Source organism: Petaurus breviceps, unplaced genomic scaffold (genome assembly GCF_028583685.1).
Source record: "Petaurus breviceps papuanus isolate PSGF00001 unplaced genomic scaffold, PetGlider_PUasm1.0 90919, whole genome shotgun sequence".
In the NCBI taxonomy this organism is placed as follows: domain Eukaryota; kingdom Metazoa; phylum Chordata; class Mammalia; order Diprotodontia; family Petauridae; genus Petaurus; species Petaurus breviceps.
The window spans coordinates 23,455,215-23,475,521 of NW_027187378.1; the positions used below are offsets into that span (position 1 = coordinate 23,455,215).

General features: G+C 39.5%; 1 protein-coding gene across 1 annotated transcript in view; it reads left to right on the plus strand.

Annotated features, from left to right (window-relative positions):
• The first annotated feature begins 602 nt into the window (after positions 1-602).
• Positions 603-20,307, plus strand: part of BUB1 (BUB1 mitotic checkpoint serine/threonine kinase) — a 49,472-nt gene continuing 29,767 nt past the window's right edge. Inside the window, exons 1-10 of the mRNA XM_069075567.1 lie at positions 603-758; positions 7,125-7,184; positions 7,265-7,403; positions 8,751-8,947; positions 10,608-10,651; positions 11,641-11,732; positions 12,455-12,507; positions 12,604-12,788; positions 15,601-15,752; positions 17,718-18,106. Coding sequence (XP_068931668.1) covers positions 733-758; positions 7,125-7,184; positions 7,265-7,403; positions 8,751-8,947; positions 10,608-10,651; positions 11,641-11,732; positions 12,455-12,507; positions 12,604-12,788; positions 15,601-15,752; positions 17,718-18,106 — 1,337 coding nt within the window. The 5' untranslated portion in view covers positions 603-732. The remainder of the gene's footprint in view (positions 759-7,124; positions 7,185-7,264; positions 7,404-8,750; positions 8,948-10,607; positions 10,652-11,640; positions 11,733-12,454; positions 12,508-12,603; positions 12,789-15,600; positions 15,753-17,717; positions 18,107-20,307) is intronic.

Sequence of the window (20,307 nt, forward strand, 5' to 3'; positions counted from 1 at the left end):
GTAGGCCTCTAAACCGCAATTCCATGAGTCAAGCTCAAGCAAGGTCCAGCCTTTCACCTTCTTCCCCCACCCCCACCCTCAACCGCCCCCCTCTTCACTCCAGATCAGCGTAGGGCCTGTGGATAAGTCACTTCCCCCCTCCTTTGGCTTCAGCTTCCTCTGCTGTAAAATGAGGGGGTTCTGTGACAAAACCATTGTCTCTCACCCCTACCCCCACCGTCCACCCAGCATGAACGAGGGGAAAGAAAAGCTCCGGAGCCACATCAGAGGGCGTGGGTTCAAATTATGGCTCTGCCTGGGGCCTTGGAAAAAAATCCCTTTTTCTAGGGCTCAGTTGTCTCCTCTGTAAAATTAGGTGGTCGATCTAAATGGCCCCGCATGAACCTTCCAGCTCTAAATCTGCGGCATCCCAAAGCCCTAAGCCTCAAAAAAAAAAAAAAAAAAGCGCTTCACTCCCCAACCAGCCCCATCCGCAACACTGTGAGTCTGCTGCACGCATGCGCACCAGCATGGGCCCAATAGGCTGGACTGGCCGAGGCCAGGAAAGAGGAAGGAGCTCCTCCCAGCAACTGGGCTCCTGATTGGCTAGATGCAATTTCAGCGAGCAGCCAATGACCGCGTCGCGCTGGGAACGCTCGGCGTTCGGGCTGCGCCTGCGCGGGAGATTTGAATCCGGCCGGTGGTGGCTGCTCTCGGAGTTTTTGTGTATGTGTATGTTCGTCTTGGGAGACCATGGACGACCCAAAACGTGCTTTGCAGTGAGTCCCTGATTGGAGGCGGGGGTGGTGGCGGTGGGGATACCAGTCGAACTTTGGGAGAACGGGTGGGTTTCGTTCCTAGGATTTAGAACTGGAAGCCCCCATTTTACAGATGAAGAGACTGAGACCCAGAGAAGTGAAGCGGCTCCTGCAGTTTCATACAGTGAGCAGATGACAGGATTTGGATTCGAACCCAGGTCCTCTAAGTTCACAAGGGGCTATGTCCTCTAACAGCCGAGGTCCCGGGCCTGCGGCCCTCCGGGGGGAGTGGGGTTGGAGCGGACTAGTGTAGGGATTGGACCTTTGCTATTGTCAGTGCCCGTAGAACCTCTTCCCTCCCCGAAATCGTTCCACAGGGACACTGGGGTGAGCATCGGGGGACTCCCCCTTCCTTCCGTGCGGCGATTCCCGGCTGGCCGCTGCCTCTGCACGGCCACTTCCTAGTTCAGTCGTGCCAGATGTTCGGTCCTATGGCCGCGGCGGTGGCTGCTGCTCAGACGCGTTCCAGGGCGTCCTTACCTCAGGGACCAACCGGGCTAGACCATAATCGAACCTGATACTCTCATAGGCAAATGGGATTTAAAAGCAAAACGGTCCTTTAAAGATGGTTTTAGTCTATTCCCCCTCATTTTACAGACGAGTAAGCCGAGGCCCAGAGAGCTGGCAGGGGGTGTAGTGGCTGATGTTGTCCAGTGTTGTTCCTTAATAAATGCGTTCAGTCGTCACGAAAACTGTGGGGGAAGAGCAGCATTTCCCCTCAGCTTTACCGGTCTTGGTGACGTGAAAGTTCCCCGAGGGCGGGGGCAGGATTTATCATATCCCCCAGATCCTGACACTAGGCATCGAACATAGCAAAGACTCGAGGTTGACTGTGAATGACTATGACAAGCTTAGCAGTCAGTCCGTATCTATTAAGCACCTGCTAGGTGGCTAGGTGCAGTGCTAGGCCAGGAGTGCGGAGAAAGTAAAGGCAGTCTTTGCTCTCAAGCAGCCGGGAGAGAGCTTATTAGAGACTCTAATGGGGGGGAGAACACTCCAACAGCTATGTACAGACGAGATAAATTAGAAATAATCAACAAAGGGAAGGCGCTGGAACGAAGGGGCCTTGGGCAAAGCCGAGGTTTTAGTTGGGAGTTGAAGAAAGCCCCAGAAACCAGGAGACAGAGATGAAGATGCATTCCAGGTGTATGAGACAGCCAGTGAAAATGCCTGGAGCCTGGTGGTGGAGTGTGCCAGTAATAGAATAGCCAGGAGGCCGGGGTGTCAGTGAATCACAGAGTGTCTGTGAAGGAATGTGAGCTGTAAATAGACTGGAAAGGGAGTAGGACCAAACATGAAGGAATTTGAACCCCAAACAGAGGACTTTATATTTGATCTTGAAGGTAATAAGGATCCCCTGGCGTTTATTGAAAGAGGGTAGTCACAGTCAACCCTGTGATTTAAAATGGAGATCACTTTGATGGCAAAGTGGAGGACAGACTAGAGTGGGGAGAGCTGTGCGCCAGGAAGATCAACCTGAAGTCCATTGTAAAAGTCTAGATATGAGGTGATGAGGTCTGTACCATGGTAGGTAGTGTCAGGAGGGAAAGTATGAGAATTAATGGAATGTTAACACACTGTAAGAAATGACAAAAGGGATGGATCTGGAGAAATCTTGCAAGTCGTGTATGAAAGCATGCGAAATGTGTTGAGCTAAACTAAGACAACATTTTCTTCAGTGATATTTATATGTGTGTATGCATAATTATAATTATATATATATATATGTATATACACACACACACACACAAAATTAGGTGTAATTTTGGAGGGAAAGAACTAAAATTAAAGGTTTCTTGCAGAAAAAGATAGAATTTAACCTGGAACCCAAAGGAAGTCAGGGCAGCCAGGAGATGGAGATTTGGAGTGGGGGGGAGGGGTTCCAGGCATGGGAGAAAGTCAGTGAAAATGCAAGGATTCCAGATGTGGAGTGTCTTGTTCAAGGAACAACAAGGGGATCAGAATCACTGGTTTGAAGGATATATTGAGGGGAATTAAGGTTTTAAAAGTCAAGAAAAGTAGGAAGGAGCCAGATCAAGAAGAATTTTAAAAGCCAAACAAAATCTTATATTTGTTGCTGGAAGCAATAGTGAGCCAATGGAGTTTAATGAATAGAGGGGAGATGTGGTCAGACCTAGGCTTTAGGAGGATCAGTTTGACAAGCTGACTAGAGGATGGACTGGAATGGTGAGAAAGTTGTGGAAGGGAGACCAAACAGTAGGCTATTGCCATAGTTCAGGTGTAAGGTGATAAGGAAGGCCTGTAGCAGGGTGGTGTCAGTGACAGAATAGAGAAGAGAACATATAAGAGAGATGTTGTGAAGGCAGAATAAATAGAACTTGGCAGCTGATAGGATGTGGAGGCAGGTAGAGTCAAGGATGACTCTTAAGTTGGGAGCCTGGGTGACTGAGAATGAGGTAGAGCTCTCTACAGTAATAGCAAAGTTGGGAGGGCAGAATTGAGGTGGGGGGGAAATCAGTTCAGTTTTGAGCATCCTGAATTTAAGATTTCTTAGGGGGGACATCTAGTCAGAGATACCCAATAAGCAGTTGGAGATGTGGAACTGGAGGATCAAGAGAGTCTTGTTGTTCAGTCATCTCAACTGCGTCCAACTCTTCATGACCCCATTTAGGGTTTTCTTGGCAAAGACAGTGGGATGGTTTGCCTTTTCCTTCTCCAGCTCATTTAACAGATGAGGAAACTGAGGCAAACAGGGTTAAATGACTCACCCAGGGTCGCACAGCTAGTAAGTGTCTGAGGTGGTATTTGAACTCCAGATCCCTGGGCACTATCCACTGGGCTACCTAGCTAGAGGTGAAGGTTGTATAAGTAGATCTGAAAATGATCTGCATAGAGATGATAATTGAATCCATGAGAGCTGATAAAGTCACCAAGTAAAGTAGTATCTTGGGAGAAGAGACAAGGGCCCAGGACAGAGCTTTAAGGGTTAAACCACAGTTAGCAGGGAGCTTGACGTAGATGAAGATCCAGCAAAGGAGACTGAGAAGGAGCAGTCAGACAGCTTGGAGGAAAACCAGGAGAGAGCAGTTTCATGAAAACATAGTAGGAAGAGAGTATCAAGATCACTTGTAATTTTGGAAAAGGCAGCTTCAGTTAAATGATAAAGTTAAAAGCAGAGAGTTGAGAAGAGAGTGAGAGAAAAGGCAGTGGAGACTGATTGTAATTGGCCTGCTCGAGGAATTTAGACACAAAAAGGAAGAGAGATGTGATAGGACAGGTCATAGGGATGGATAGAGCAAGTTTAAAAGTTAAAGGATGGGGGAAACATGGGCATATTTGTAGAAAGTAAAGAAGTGGTCAGTGGATGGGGAGAGATTGAAGAGAGCGGGGATAATATAATAGAAGGAACAATTTGTGGTGATAGTGATGCCTTAAAAAGGGGGAGGCAGTGGGAATGAAGTTAGGATGAGATCATCTTCAAGATTCCTTTTAGCTCTAAAATTAAAGAAATGTTTCTTGAGTACCTTTTTTGTAGAAGATATTTGTATGCTTAAACTCTGGGAAGGGAATACAGAGATGAGGAAGGCAGAGGCCCTAACCTCAAAGAAAATGGGAGTGCAAGGAATGCTGGACAGTACCCCTGGCTTGGCTAGATTCTAGGTCCAGCTCTACTGTGAGGTCTGTGCTATTTTTACAATTTTATGTGAACACAGATAACTATAGAATCAAATAGATTGCCGTAAGAGAGGTAACAACACATGCTTGCGGATTTAGAGTAGCTGCATCAGGTGGGAGGGGATATCTGGGATGGTTTTATGAAGGTGCTATCGAATTCTGGACTCTCAAAATTGAAGATTTAGACGAGAGATGGACATACAGGATGTTCCCAAGTGAAGGAAGCAAAGGTGTGGTCGCAGGGAAGCTACCGGGTCATTAAAAAATTAGTTTTGTTGATTCCTTTTACTTTTCATATAAATGACTTACTAATATAAAGGCCCTCGTTTGTCCCCTTTCTCTCATGCCCCCTACTTTATGAACTCTCCTTTGTAGACAGTTAAATAAAACCAATCAGTACAGTGATAAGATTTATAGATCCCTATCTCTGGGGAGAAGAGTTAATCTGTTCTCCAGGCCCAAGGCTGTGCATGTTCTTGCTCCTGTCAGTATTTCTTATTTACATTATTGTAGTCATATATATTGTTCTCCTAGTTCTCCTTGTTCTGCCTCAGTTTATACAAATTTTCCCATGTTTACCTTATTAATATGTTAATTAGAGGCAACTGGGTGGTTACTATGTAGTGTGCCCAACTTAGAATCCCATAATATGTTATGTGATCCTGGACAGGTCATTAATCTCTCTGCCTCAGTTTCCTCATGTGTAAAATGGGGATAATGAATAGTACCCACGTCCCAGGGTTGTGAGGATCAAATGAGATCATATATTTAAAGAATGAGCTACATAAATACTAGCTATTATTATGACTGTCATTTATCAGACTTGCTGTTTAGTATCTCTTACTACACAGTAATTTTCCATTACATTCACATACACAATTTTTCAGCCCTTACCAATCAGGGAACCCCATTCTGTTTCTAGGAACTTGTGACCACAAAAAATACAAGAAAGGTATATTCAAGGAATATTGAATAAATGGTTTGACTGGAATACAGATAAAGTATAGGATAGGGGGTGTGTTTTAGTTAAAAAAGATATACTTCCAGGTTGAGTAAATAGCAATAGATTTGAAAAAGCTTGGGGGTTTTGGTAGGCTGCAAGGTCATGATAAGTGAGCAGTGTGACATGACAGCCAAGAAAACCAAGGCTCCGTTGAGCTACAGAGGAAGCTGACTGTCACTGGCTAGTCACTGGATTTGGAGTCAGGAAAACCTAAGGGTGCTGTCTCTTACTAGATAGGTAACCCTGGGCCACACCCTTGGGGACCAGAGTGGCCCCAATCTCCCAGGGTTGTGGGGAGGACCTAATGCAATACCTACACAAAGGATTCTGTACCATATGGATGTTATTGTGTCCAGGATTCTGGAAGTGATAACAGCACTGTTCTTTGTCATAGTCAGATTATATCTGGACTATTATTTTTCATTCTGGGCAGGCCATTTTAGAAAGGACATTGATAAATTGGAAAGTGTCCAAGATGCTGACAGTTGCCTGGAATTCTTGCTATGGGTGGATCTATTGAAGAAACTGAGGATATGTAGCCTGAAAACCAGCAGACTTATGGGGAACATGATAGCTGTCTTTAAGAGTTTGAAAGGCTGTCACATGGAAGAAGGGTTACACTTGTACTGCTTACCTCAGAGAGTAGAACTAGGAGCAAGTAAAAGTTGCAAAGAAATAAATTTTGGCCTAATATCAGTAAAAACTTGCTATCAGAACAATTCTGAAATTAAGTAGGCTGCCTTGTGAAGCAGTGGCTTTTCGCTCACTAGAGATCTTCAAGCAAAAACTAACCATTTATTAGTCACGATGTGGTGGGATTGTTGTTTAGTTACAGGTTGGGCACAGTGGCTTCTGAGATTCAATCCAACTCATTAACTTCTGGGATTCACTCCCAAATTTTAGTGATACTCCACACAGGGAGGAGAAACACTTTATGTTAGCATTCAAGGTCCTATATAATTTGACTCCAGCATCCCTTTCCATCCTTCTCACACTATTTCCCTACCTATGGTCTATTTGAGCCAAACACAACTACACCTTTTCTCATATTGCCCTAGTTTTCATATCTTTATTCTTTTTTTCCCACATGGCTTGGAATGGGTTCTTTTTCTCTCCACCTATAGAAATCTCTTTAAGGGTCTGGTATCAATTCCTTCATGAAATGTTTTCTACTTTTAACTGCCATCCCCATCCTCATTTGAAAGTAATTTTCCTTCTTAAATTTCTCATAGTATTTTAAACTTCCCCTTTGTATAACATCTCATACTCTGCCATTGGAGTGTAATAATTTTAAGGTTTTCCATAGAAGTTACTGATTATATATATAAATACATATTTTTCATATCAAAAGAAAAATAGCTAGGTTATTAGATCATGGGTGGAGATAGTGATGGGGTGGGTGGGATGGGGACAAAAGCAGAAAAAAGGTATCATTTTGGTTTCTTGTTGGAGTACAAACCTGAATTAAGGCACAGATTGTCAGACTCAACATTTTAATTTCGAATCAACACTTCCTCATTAGACTATCTTTAAATATTTTAAATTAATTGTATTTTGTCCTAATTTTTAAACTTGCATTTCAAGATATGTAAGTAATAAATACTGCACAAAATCAGGACACAAATTTTTTGCTTTCACTAGCCCACTGTAATACCTTGTTTTCATCATTTTTTCCCCATTTTTCTTAGAATGTTTGAAGCCCATGTACAAAGCTACAGGGGAGATGATCCACTTGATCTGTGGGAAAGGTTAGTATTCAGTTTACTTTTACCTTTTAAAAAGAAATAAACATCAGCCTTAAACACTTTTTCTAATATTCTTGTTTCAGATATGTACAGTGGGCAGAAGAGAATTTTCCTCAAAATACAGAAATTTTGTCAACACTCTTAGAACGATTATTCAAGACATTTTTGGATAAGAAGAGGTACCATAGTGATCCAAGGTTCATTAATTGCTGTGTAAAATTAGTGAGTATGATATTTTTAGAGTGTTATTGAAACAAACATGTCAAGATATTTGATCATAATGCCTAAAATTCTAAAGTTTTTGTTTTTAATAAGAGAATTTTTTATCTTGGTCTCCATTCTTTTTCTCTTAATTGTGTATAGCAATAGAGAATATTATCATTACTGAATAAAACTCATAAAATTAAAGGAAGACTTATAGGAGAGATGAGAAGTTGGATGGGAAAAGAAACTGCATTGTTGGTGGGGAGATGGTACCTGAATATAGATTTCATTAAGAATATCAGTGAGTTAAATATCTGTGACTAGGGGCAGCTAGGTGGCGCAGTGAATAAAGCACCGGCCCTGGAATCAGGAGGACCTGAGTTCAAATTGGGTCTCAGACACTTAACACAAAAACTAGCCATGTGACCTTGGGCAAGTCACTTAATCACAATTGCCCTGCCTTCCCCCTTCCAAAAAGTAAAAAAAAAAAATCTGTGGCTAATTTAGGAAAGATAAGGGGTAGATTAGAAGGTGAGATTACTAGCCTTGTGACTTTGGGCAAGTCACTTAACCCCAATTGTCCTGCCTTCCCCCCTCCAAAAAGCAAAAAAAAAGTCTGTGACTAACTTAGGAAAGATATGGAGTAGAATAGAAGGTGAGATAAGACCAACATCTCTATAAATGGTTTGGGTCAGAACATTCAATACCCAAGACCATGGAAAAATAGATGAGCAGAGGGCTTAGTGGGTTTTTTTGGGTTGTGGAATAAGAGGAATGGTATATCAAGAATAACTAAAATTAAATTGGTAGATAAAAGGGGCCTGTCTAGGAAGTCAAACTGAAACCATTTGAACTCTTGATTTTAGAATGGTGAAGGTAAATCAGACATGATCAGAATTTTGCAGTATTTTGAAATGCATATGAATGAAATAATAAATGCATTAATAATGTATTAATAATGAATACCCTTGTTTACCAAATCCCAAGATACTGGGACTGCGCAAGAAACTTTTGAAATTCAACAGAGGAAATTTTAGGACAAATTAAAGTACTACTTCACACAACAGGAAATTAAACTTGTGGGACTCATCTCAAAGACATATATAAGGAAGAACTATAAATTGACTAAAGACTTAATTTAGATTTATGAATTGTAGGACCAGAAGTGGCAGCTAAGGAAACCTGGTATATATTTAACTTTTAAGGTTGACATTAGAGGTCAACTAAGCCCTTTTATAGCATAACACTTACGGTCTCTGGCAACAATATCTGGCAAAATAGAGCCCTGGGTTTAACCTGGCATAGGAATTCCTGGGTTACTATGAAACATCTGAAGGTAATGTTTTCTTTTGCTTTTTAAACTAGGCTGAATTTAACAGTGAACCTCATCAATTTTATGAATTTATATACAGCCAAGGGATTGGTATCAGGTCATCTGCTCTGTATTTAGCTTGGGCTCAGCACCTTGAAGTCCAAGGAGATCTACAGCGTGCCAGTGCTATTTTTCATAAAGGAGTTCAAAACCAGGCGGAACCTACTGAAATGTTGCATCAACAGTACAGGTAGTTTACCCGATTTCTAAATCTGCTTTAGTTAAGTACCGTTCCTTGCAAGCACTGTTTTCCACATTATGCAACACATTCTTGGCAAATAAATATTGCCAAAAACATCTCAAACTTAGCTGTTGTTTATAAGTTGAACTTACCCTCTTTTCTTAGCTATAGCTATAGCTAATAAATATGAATCTAGTTGTTTGACCGATTCTCAAGGGCAGAATTTTAAAGACACTCAGCAGTCACTTTTTAAAAATCATTCCCCAAAAAAATGAGGAGGGGAAAAGTGACCAAGATTACAGCAGCCCTTTTAAGTACTTTTTTATACCTATTAATTTTGGGAATAGTTTATGCATGTATCAAGGGTATGCTTGACCAAAGCACGAGAAGGGAACTTTTGCAGACAATTTTACAACAGACACATATTAATGGTCCCACAACTGACTTGAAGTTTTAGAAACTATAGTATCCCACTATGTTTATCTTTGATTGATGAAAAGGCATGTAGCCCAGTAGAGCAAGACACATTCTTAAATGTTCTCCAACCGTGGCTCTCTAACATGCCACAATTATGTAAAATTCCTTGATGGAACATTAACTGTTCAAAAGTAAGTAAAACCCCAAACAAGGAAATCTGCTTGCTGAAGGTCATGATGCACACTCTGAGGAGAATCCAAACAAAGGTGGGGTTCCCTTTAAACAGTTCTATAACTGTTCATTTGTTGATGGGATGTTGATTACCTTCAACTTTAGGTCTTCTTCAAGAAGATCCTAGTCTTTCAAAGGTAATCTTCTTAAACTTTCTCATTAGAAAAACCAAGCAAATGAAAAATTTGTTGCCAAGATTATGACAGCCCAGTGATGTAGTTGATCAGTACATAACTTAGGCTCTAAGGTAGGTCCAAACTGAGTAAGAAGAGAGGAGAATAGATTACTTTGGGACAATAGTGCAGAACATTCAATGATTCCTGGGCTGCTTCTTGCTGCATATACTTCACTTTTTTACACCAGTATTCTTGGGGTAATTCTGCATGGCTGCAAATGATATACTGTGACCATAGTTCAATATTGCAGGTGGACCAGAGGACAGTGAAGGGATATAAGTAACCTGCAGCATATTGCCCATGATAACTTGTATGCAAAATGTTAGCTCTCTATCAGCTCTAAATCTATGCTCATATAAATAACAAAAAAACTATCACGAATGTGTATGACTAGAAAAGGATATTTACCTGGTTGTGTAGCAAGAATGAAGAGGTATAAAAGTTAGGTTGAAAAGTTTAATGCTGAACCACTAACCAAAAAATATTAAAACAATCAGAGAAAGGCATATAGCACTTCAGATAGACTATCTAAGGCTAATTTTATAGAAAGTCGTGGACAAGACTTGCATAGGATAAAGTATGGAGGGGTTACAATCTTTCCTGTTGGAGAGAGTACTCAGGGTGATAAGGCCCACTAATGGAGCCATTAACCTACATGGTATAATGGACATTTGTAAAGTTTGTTTATTCAAAGCAACTCTATTATTTCATGTCATATTAACTTTCATGAATTTATCAGTCTCAATATGTTCATTTCAGTTTCATTTTCCTTTTTACAAAATTGCATGTTTAAAAGTGATATCTGCTTTTGGTTGAATTTTATTCTTAACTCCTATTCTTTTTAGTTTATTCCAGAAACGTGTCACTGGAGCACATTTGCCAGCTCAAGGTAAAATTGCATTTTCCTAAGTTGAAGTTGTTACTAATGTAGACAAAAATAGTCTTTAATACCTAAAATGCTGTACTAGATGATGTAGGAGAAGGCAAGGTAAATAGAGGTTCTTTCCCTATAGACAACATTTTTTAAGAGCAGAAAATATACTCAGCATAGTTAGCTCCCAATTTATAAACAAGTTTACTTATAAAGTTATTCAGTTGTATAATGAATTATATCTAAGAGAGTCTGCAGAAATCTATTTAACCTAAAGATTATCTGAGCATAGTACTATTATCCTATGCTATGGATCTTGGGAACCATGGGGGCCAAATACATGAGTGGTTTCCATTACTAGATACAAGGATATCCCTGAGCAAAATTTTAAATTTGATAAAATTTCTTTAGCAACCTTCTTTTTATCTTTCTCTAGGTTTTCACACACTTTCCCTTCCCCCCAGTTCAGTACCCCAAACTTGTCCTTACCCTCAGAGTTCTTCATATTACAAAATAACCTAATTCTCTGGCCCTCAAACAGTCACTTTTATTAAATAAAACATATTAAACAGAACTGTGAGGTACTACAAGAACATACAAAAAGTATAAGATACAATTGTATCAACAAATTTGTTCAGTTCAAATTAAATACTAAATTCTTATGTGTTTAATGCTACTTAATAATAAATTCGTCTCCTAGAAAAGATCCCATTTCAACAACAATGTCAAAGTGGCCTGTCTTGTTAGTTGAGCTTACTAGAATTTTTTAAAACTCCTTTTATCCCCTGCAGTGATTAGAACTGATTAGAAGAATGATTAGGCTGATTATAAGAGAGTCTCTAGGAAGCATTCAGTAGATAATGAAAGTAGTTATATATGGGCAATATGTGAATAATTTATGATCTTCTCAAATGTATTGCAAATATAACTGTAATCTTTTGTTTCATAGCTTAGCTTCTTATGAGTTTTTATGTGACTAATTATTCCATTGATTTCTTTTTCTTCAGAACCCCTTCGCAATTCTCAAATTTTAAATCAAGTGACAACAAAAAGATCACTTCAAGAAAATGGTGACCCAGCTTGCATCCCTAAAAGTCAGGTAGCCAAAAAAGAATAGTTACACAAACTCATGGGATGCCTAGGAATGGTATTGCCCAAAGTTGTTAGTCATTGATCACCTAATAGAATTTGAGATAGGAAAATCAAGTAGACACTTGAGAATTTTTGTCTTAATGTGAGATTTTAAGACATAGATAATTATGAGTTAATTGTCATTCTGAGATTACACGTCAAAAATTATTATTTTATTATTTTAAAATGTCCCTTAAGGATGGGGGAAATTATGTTATTGTCAGATTTGGGGGGAAGAGTACTGAAGAGAGCAAGTTTATACTTCAGTCTGATCAGCGTCTGGTACCGTCAACCCAAGGTATCAAAATTGTCACCCCTGATATAGCCTCAGCCAGTTGCGTTTTTTGTTGTTGTTATTTGTCTGTTTGTTTTCTGAGTTTCACATCACTGTAATAGACCATTGCCGGGATTGTGGATTAATGGACGTCCTAAGATGATTTAGGTGCCCTTCTCCCACACCGAGTGAGGTCTTGGGGTTTTGGGTGATTGCCAGTGTCACAAGTATCCCTTTACTACAAGATAAACAGACTGAGTAGAAGCCTCAGATATTAGTGGTAACATATATTATTTTAAAAAGTAAAGGTCCTTGATTTTTTTTTTAGTAGTTTCAAACTATTAGACAGAGTTGATTGGGTAAAAATATATGTTAATACAAAGAATTCATTGCATTTTCTTGTCGACTTTTTTTAGGATTCACTTCCTCCTGCAGTGCAGTCCTCTACTCACAATAAAGAATCAAAAATGCAAGTACAGTCTGTGCTTAAGTAATTGATTTGCTTTATAGAAGAGCAGGATAAAGTATAAGTAGTAAATGTGTGTCCCATGTCTTTCCACGACAGAGAACAACGTATCATCATTTCTAAGTCAGGTTATTCAGTCCAGCAATCTTCATTAGCCTCCAGGAGTGATATCAAGCAAGTCTGTATGTACTGCAAAGATAAGCTCATTTGCGGAGATTCAGAATTATCCTTCGAGGAACTGAGAGCTCAGAAGCACAAGCAAATGAGAAAACAAAAAGAATGGGGTATTTATGTTTGTGCTTTTTGTTTGACTTCTTACTCCTTATCTCAAGGGCCATGTGATCCAGCTTATATTATTTAATAAGCTCCTCTAGGAGAACTTGCAGAGAGAAGCTCTCAGTTACTGTCAAGAGAGCTGAAGAGAATTCCCCTAAATCCTAACAAGATAAGTAGCTAAGGGCTCACTATGAGATTCTGCATATGAGATTCTGGCAGGTTCCTAAGTCAAATGGAATGAATTTCTTCCCATTTAGTTCACTGTGTTATGGACTGAGTATATATAGGCTCACATCTTAGTCATGCTTCTTAAACACTTGCCCTGAGCTAGATCAGCTTATCATGTCACCAAATTGGCCACAACTTTCCCTTCTCCATTGTTTTAAATTTGAGAAATCTGTTTAAATCTAGAGCGCTGTTTTAATCTGAGAAACCTCCAGCGTTTTAAGTATCATACTTTATTCAGGCCTAGAGTACGGGTGAAAGAAAACAAGTGACTTATGACTGTCATATAGCTTTCCCATATTTGCCTTCTACACTACCATGTTCAGTTTGAGAAAAGAGTTACTTGAACATGGACAAGCAGCAGTCTGACACCAGTAATGTCCAAGCCTTTAATCAAAATTAATCTTTTAACCTGCCTCTGTTTAACTGATGTAATCTTTGCTTCTTAAGGTTTGGTACATTCTTTTATCTTTTGTTCCCCTGTCAGCTTCATCTGTAACACTCTTGGTTTGGTAGGGTTTAGTTGGGTCTTATTCCAAAAGTACCATAGATTTTTTGCCTCTACAGAGGTTTATGGAGCAATGGGGCTTGTAATCTTCTGTGCTCCTCTATTTTAAACTGATGTTGCCCATCACTAACTCTCTCCTTTTAGCAGAAAGCTCAGGTATTTGTTGGATGAAATAGTTTCTGGACTCTTGTGTACAAAAGTGGCGAAAGGAATATCATTATAGAAATATTTGGGCTAATTAGTAGCAAGAGTGAAGGATAACAGATGGACATCCCAAGTCCTCTACGGGTGCCCACAAAACATAAAAAGTCCTAGAGGAAGGTTTCTGATGTGTTGGGTAGATCATCTGTAGAAGATGTGGATAGGAAGCCCATCAGTTAGGAGGATAGGTATGGGCGACCACCTTTAACAGTGGAAGAAAATACACATGAATGAAATCCTGACTTCATCGAAGTATTTAGGGTCTTATGATTTCTACAAGTAGTATTCTTAAATCTCTAGGTAAATTATTTCTTATGAAGGAAAGATCCATGATTAGCATCTAAGTTCATGGATATTTTCCTGGATAAATACTGTTACTGAAGAATTAAAAGTGGACTTTTATGTACTCTGAGGATTTGGGTAAAACAGTGAGTCAAATCATCCCCCTTCTGTAGAGTCTATGTACATTAGTCTTCCCCTCATAATACAGAAATCTTACATAGGATTTCCATATGTTTGGAATTTATTGTGATAACATGAATTTTAGAGGAAGGAAAATAAACCTTAGATTTCAGTGATTATTGAATATGTGAATCAATTGGATCCTATTCACTGTGTTCAGGTTTTTCCTTCCCACCTCCACCCCCAGGTTCCTGCCATTTACCCCCCTGCCCCAAAAATCATTTCTACTTCTGAATCAGTAATCAACAACATTCAGTGAGCACAGACTGTGGAGAGCAAAAATGTATTTTTATAAGTAAAAAACTTGAGAGGCAGCGTAGTCTACTGGCCAGAAGGCCAACCTTGGAGTCAGGAAGTGCTAGATACAACTCCCTTCCTCTGACACCTGCAAACACTGTAACCACAGATGAGTCACATAATTTGTCAGGGCTCCAGGCAGCTGTCAGGTAGCTGAGTATCAGTTACAGAATATAATGATCTGCAATTGGTAGAGGAAGTTTCCACACTGGAAATTCCCCACAACTGATGAAATCATGTGTCCAGAAACCCAAAACACCCAGGCTAAATAACAAGAGTATTAAGCTATATACTTCATTCAGGTAGATTCAGAGCTACAAGCACTAGCAATAACTAGTCTGTAAATAGTTGCATTCTATTGCTATTTTAGAAATGATTTTAGGGGCAGGTAGGTGGTGCAGTGAATAGAGCACTAGCCCTGGAGTCAGGAGGACCTGAGTTTGAATCCGGCCTCAGACACTTAACACAAAAACTAGCCACGTGACATTGGGCAAGTCATTTAACCCTGGTTGCCCTCCAAAAAAAGCTAAAAAAAAAAATGATTTCAGATTGATCTTTTAATGTACCTTACTGTCTTTCCATTTAACTTTTTGTTTTGCTTTTTGGAGGGCAATTGGGGTTAAGTGACTTGCCCAAGGTCACATGGCTAGTTTTTGTGTTAAGTGTCTGAGGCTGGATTAGAACTCAGGTGCTCCTGACTCCAGGGCCAGTGCTGTATTCACTGTGCCACCTAGCTGCACCTTCCATTTAACTCTTATAGAGGAGTCAGTCTCACTAAGTTTCTCAAGAACTTGTTAAGTTTACATGCTGTGCTCCCAGCTATTAGTTGGTCTAAGTTTCTTCCTGAAAACTTTAGTACATTGTTATTGGATAAATAAACGTGTGTGTGGGGGGAGGTCCTAAGACCTACAAAGACATAATAAAAATTTTAAAGACAGTATTTCAGTAGTATCCTGTTCTTTAAATTCTTGGTATGCTCTGTCAATATAATCTCACTTAGCATTAAATACAGAAATTACCACAGCTTAAAAAAAAACAACCTTTGCACATGTATGGAAATGTCTTAAGAACTGCATCTTACATATAAGCCTTTAAATCAATGTATTTTAATGTATTTTTACATCAAGTGAATGAAGACAAAGAATACTTAAAAAGGAAAGAAGCCGATGCCTTTGAAGATCAGCTTTTAAAGCAGAAAATGGATGAACTTCACAAGCAGCTGGCGGAAGTGATGAAGACAGCACAGGGAAATGCAGCTACTCTCCCGGGTAAAACTGAGGTAAATTCAACTGGGCAGACATTAACAGCCTCTTACAAATGAAGCACTGGCAGTATGTTTAAAAAAAAAAAATGAAAGCATCCCTGCCTTCCAGCTGAGGCTGTACAGGGCAGAAGTGAGGGGGCTAAGCCTGTGCACAGATGAGTGATTAAGTATCACAGTAAAATAAGAGGGAATCTGGGGACGAGGAAAAGCTCTCAAAACTTTGGGCTGGGAGAATGAGGGGAGGACTTCCAAAGAAGCTGACACCTGGGCTAAGCATTGAAGGAAGAAAAGAATTCTAAAAAGTAGACAGAAAGGCATGGGGAAGTACTGTTCTCCGACCCCCAGATTATGACTGGCAGCATTCTTCCATGTTAAAGACTGGGTCCTCTCTTAAAATCCCAATTGGTCTTCAGTGCTAAAGAGCTACTTTATTCTCCCTATTATAACATTTACCAGCTCTGTTTTATTGGTTAGTAGCTTTCAGAGTTTTAAAAATATTTTTAAACAAAAAAAAAAGTTTTAAAAAGTGAATAGAGCACCGGCCCTGGAGTCAGGAGGACCTGAGTTCAGGTTCTCAGACCTGCCTTAGACACTTGACACACTTACTAGTCATGTGACCTTGGGCAAGTCACTTAACCCCAACTGCTCTTCCTCCCCCTCCAAAAAGTAAAAAATATATATATGTATATATATATTTTTAAATCCAATATGCCTGCTAGACTTCTTTTCTGTTTCAACATTAATTATGTTGCAATTTAACAAAAGGTCAAGTACTGAGAGAGCAGTGACAATTTCTTCTGAAATCCTCAGCAGACTGTAAGGGTAGGAACAGATTAAAAAAGGGAGTTTAGACTTTACTTTCACATATATTTGAGCCTAAAATCTCTGTGACTTAGACAGTAGAGGTAAGGTAGCATAATAGATAGAATACTGGGCTCAGAGTCAGGGAGACTTGGGTCTAAAATGGCCTCTCAAACTTGATAACTGTGTGACTCTGGACAAACCACTTAACTTCTGTGTGCTTTAAGCAGCTCTCTAGGACTTACCGCAAAGGTCCTCTGCACTGACAGATTCTAGATTCTTATGTTCATAGATAAGCTATTCATAGATTGTTGAAGCTGGGATGGATCCCAGTCCAACTGCTCATTTTGCAGTTACAGAAACTGAGGCCCCAAGGGGTCAGGCAACCTGCCCAAGGTCACATGACTTAGTAGTAGGACTCAAGCCAAGTCCCATATTTTTTACTACAGTTCAATTTTACTGACCATAGTACAAGACAGTTAAAATAAATGTTCCCTTTATTTTAAGGGAGAATCCAAGACCATAAGTCTCTTTGCCAATAGAAACAATCCTGGACTTCTGAGTCATCCTTCTTTTGCAGTTTTCTTGTTTATTGGTAAGACAAATAATATTACTACAGCTGCCCCTTAACAGAATACCTACACTTCCTTACAAACAAACACACATTTTGGAGCAGTGACTTTGCTTTGTTTTTCCTCCAAAAACAGTTCATCAATCAAGCACCTACTGTTTGCATCTAGTAATGAAATCATTTGAACAGCCAGACTTTTTGCTTCCTAAACTGAAAGGGACTGAGCAGTTTAAAAGCTTAATTGTCAGATGTCAGTGATTAAGAGGATGCCAAAGTTAATTCTGTACATGGAGAAGGGGAGAAGGCTGTTCTGTGTAAGCTCCTTCCAAAACTGTCCAAGCCCCTTCTTGCCAAGAGCTGTCCCCATTTCTTTCCTCAGAGATATATACAATGTAAAATGGAAGCCAGTGACAGTCACAGATCTCAATAATGCAGCAAAATTAGAACTCTCCAAGTCCAATTTAAAAACACCAACCAAGGGAAATCAGGAAGTTAAAGTGTTCACTAGTTGGAGGTGTTTGCTCCAAGAGAACACATACTCTTTACAAGACTGAAATTACCCCTTAGTAATTTTTAACTGACTTTCCTTTTTTAATTCACTTTAAAAGGCTCATCCAGTATGTGTGAGGCCAACTGCACACTTGCCACAAGAACCAGCTGGACCTTATGAAGCCAGAAATCAGCAGCCCTCAGTTAACATAAGAGACCAACAGCTAACGGTGTCTCCTGTTGTACCATTCTCAGCAAACATTACTTCTGCAACCTCTTTGTTACCAAGGGTCAACCAAAGTGTTACCTGTCCTGCCTCCCTGAGGCCCCAGCTGGGAACAGACTTCCCAGCTGCAGTGTGCAGAGAGAATTCCAACAAAGTACAAGAAGACCCTGGAGAGGGTCAAGACTGTCACTGGGTGCAAGCTAACAACAGCAGCGTGAATTTTATGCCTGATTCTTTTCAGAAGCATTTGGTGTCTTCTCATGATCTGGAATTTAAAGAACTGTATGTATAAAATAGCATTTTTACTTTTCACATTTATATAAATAACAGTTGCATTCGTGAATGACTAGATTATTCTTAAACTTCCCCCAGCTTCTCAGATTTACTCTAAAAGAAGCATAGTTTTTACTACATTTCATGGTTTCCTCTTGAATCCAACTTTTTCCCCATATTAAAACTCAGCTTGATACTTCTTGATATTTACTGAAGAAAATCCAACTGTTAAACCAAAATTATCTTTGCTTGCCAGTCTTGAACTTGGATATGTAGGGGTAATTGTTAAACCAGACAAAGTCTCTGATACACAGTCTCTTCATATATGTTTCCTTCAGTCTCCTAGGGGAATTATGTGAGATTAATATTTAAGATGCACTCTGCCAAAGTAAAACCATATAATGTCTTGGAGATTTTAATTTTGAGAGATTTACAAGTTGGTGTTTTTTAACTGGCACTTTGAGAATTCTAATTTTTTATGTATCAGTTGCTGAAATCTGTGATTGTCATTTGGTTTTAATTCTACATTGTATATATCCCTGAGGAAATGGGGACAGCTCTTGGCAAAAAGGGGAAGGGATAGACCAAAATCCTGAATCTCTCCTAGAACATTCTCTCTTTTCTGGCACCTCACCAATTCCTTTCTCTCCTGCTTCTTTAAAGCATGTGCCTTGTAGCTGCCCCTTTATTTTCAATATATTCAACCCAAAAGTATTTTTGATACTAGCAATTAAAGGAAAGAGGGTACAAAAAATCTCCTATAAATTTATAGAGTTAGAGAATAGTCTGATTATAGCCCAAGAATCTTTTCATAATTTTTTTTATACTAACCTTAGAATCTGGCAGTAAGGCATCCTAGATTTAACTAGCCCCTGCTTTACTAACATCAGGCTTCTCCACGTGGAGCTGCAATCTTGCCTGGAAAACAACTTTGTGGCACATCTGCCTCCTAGCTTTACTCTCCCAGGACCGACTGGCCTTCTCATTGAGACTTGCACTACATATAACTGCTTTCAGACCTAAAATTGCTCTCTGTTACAGTTTCCAGGAATCATCATACACTAGCAAAGCTTCCGGGTCTTCCTCATCAGCACAGCCACAGTCCCTTCTCCAGGCTGACTGTTGCTACAGCATTCCTCCCCCTATATCAAGCAAAGGTGGCATTTTTAGGCATCAGTTTAAAATTACATATAGTAATCTAAATTCCTTCCAACAGATTAAGACAGAAGATGAGTGGAAAGAAAATATGGTAACCATCTAGTATCTAACCCATAACTAAACACTAACTCCCTCTGTGATATATCAGACCAGTAGTGCATCCAACCTTAACTTGAGTGTCTCTTGGGAAGTAGAACACAGTATTGCCTAAGGCAACTTCTACATGGTTCTGTTCTGGAGCTTTTCTAGAGAGCAAAACAAAGTCTGTGTCTTCAACTTCCACCCTTTGTTATTATTTCTAATGTCTTGAGCAAAGCAGAGCAAGCCTAATCTCTCTTTCACTGAATAGCTCCTCAAATATTGAAAGACAATTCATGTCCCAGTCCCTCCCAAGGTCTTTTCTTCTCCAAACTGCATCACCTTATTTCCTTCAATTAATGTTCCTATGACATTTCTTCACATTTTCACTCAAAACTTCTAAAGACAGAGCACACTTTTCTGGAGTGGTGTCCATTTCCTTGCAATGAAAGGTAATAGTGTGTGTGTGTGTGTGTTTTCTTTATTCTTAGCAGTTGGTTGGTGCTATGATCCCAAAGTCAATCATCTGTCTTTAATATGTTGAAAATAACATGGGACAAATATGCTGAGAGTCATTTTTTTTCTCTGGGTCACATTCGTTTTTAAAATTTGTGAAAATATAGCCAGAAAATTAGAAAAGAAGTCCAGAAAAACTTTTTAATGATATAATAGGGAACTTAATTCACTGAACAACTAAAACTTTCCAATTCACCTGTATGATTAATGCATTTAGTTAAATTAGGATATATTTTTATTAGGAGGTTTTGTTCCATTTTTTTCTCCCCTTGATGTAAATCAATCTTTTATAAATGTACTTAGTCATTTTGGATTAGAAGTGTTCATATAACCAGACTGTTCCTGGTTCTGGAAGTATCACTGGAATTGACACAGGTGATGCTTTATCATTGGTTTTGAGGCTAGCATTTAATACCTGTTTCATGGGGTGCGTGGTGATGCTGTATGTCTAAGAGACG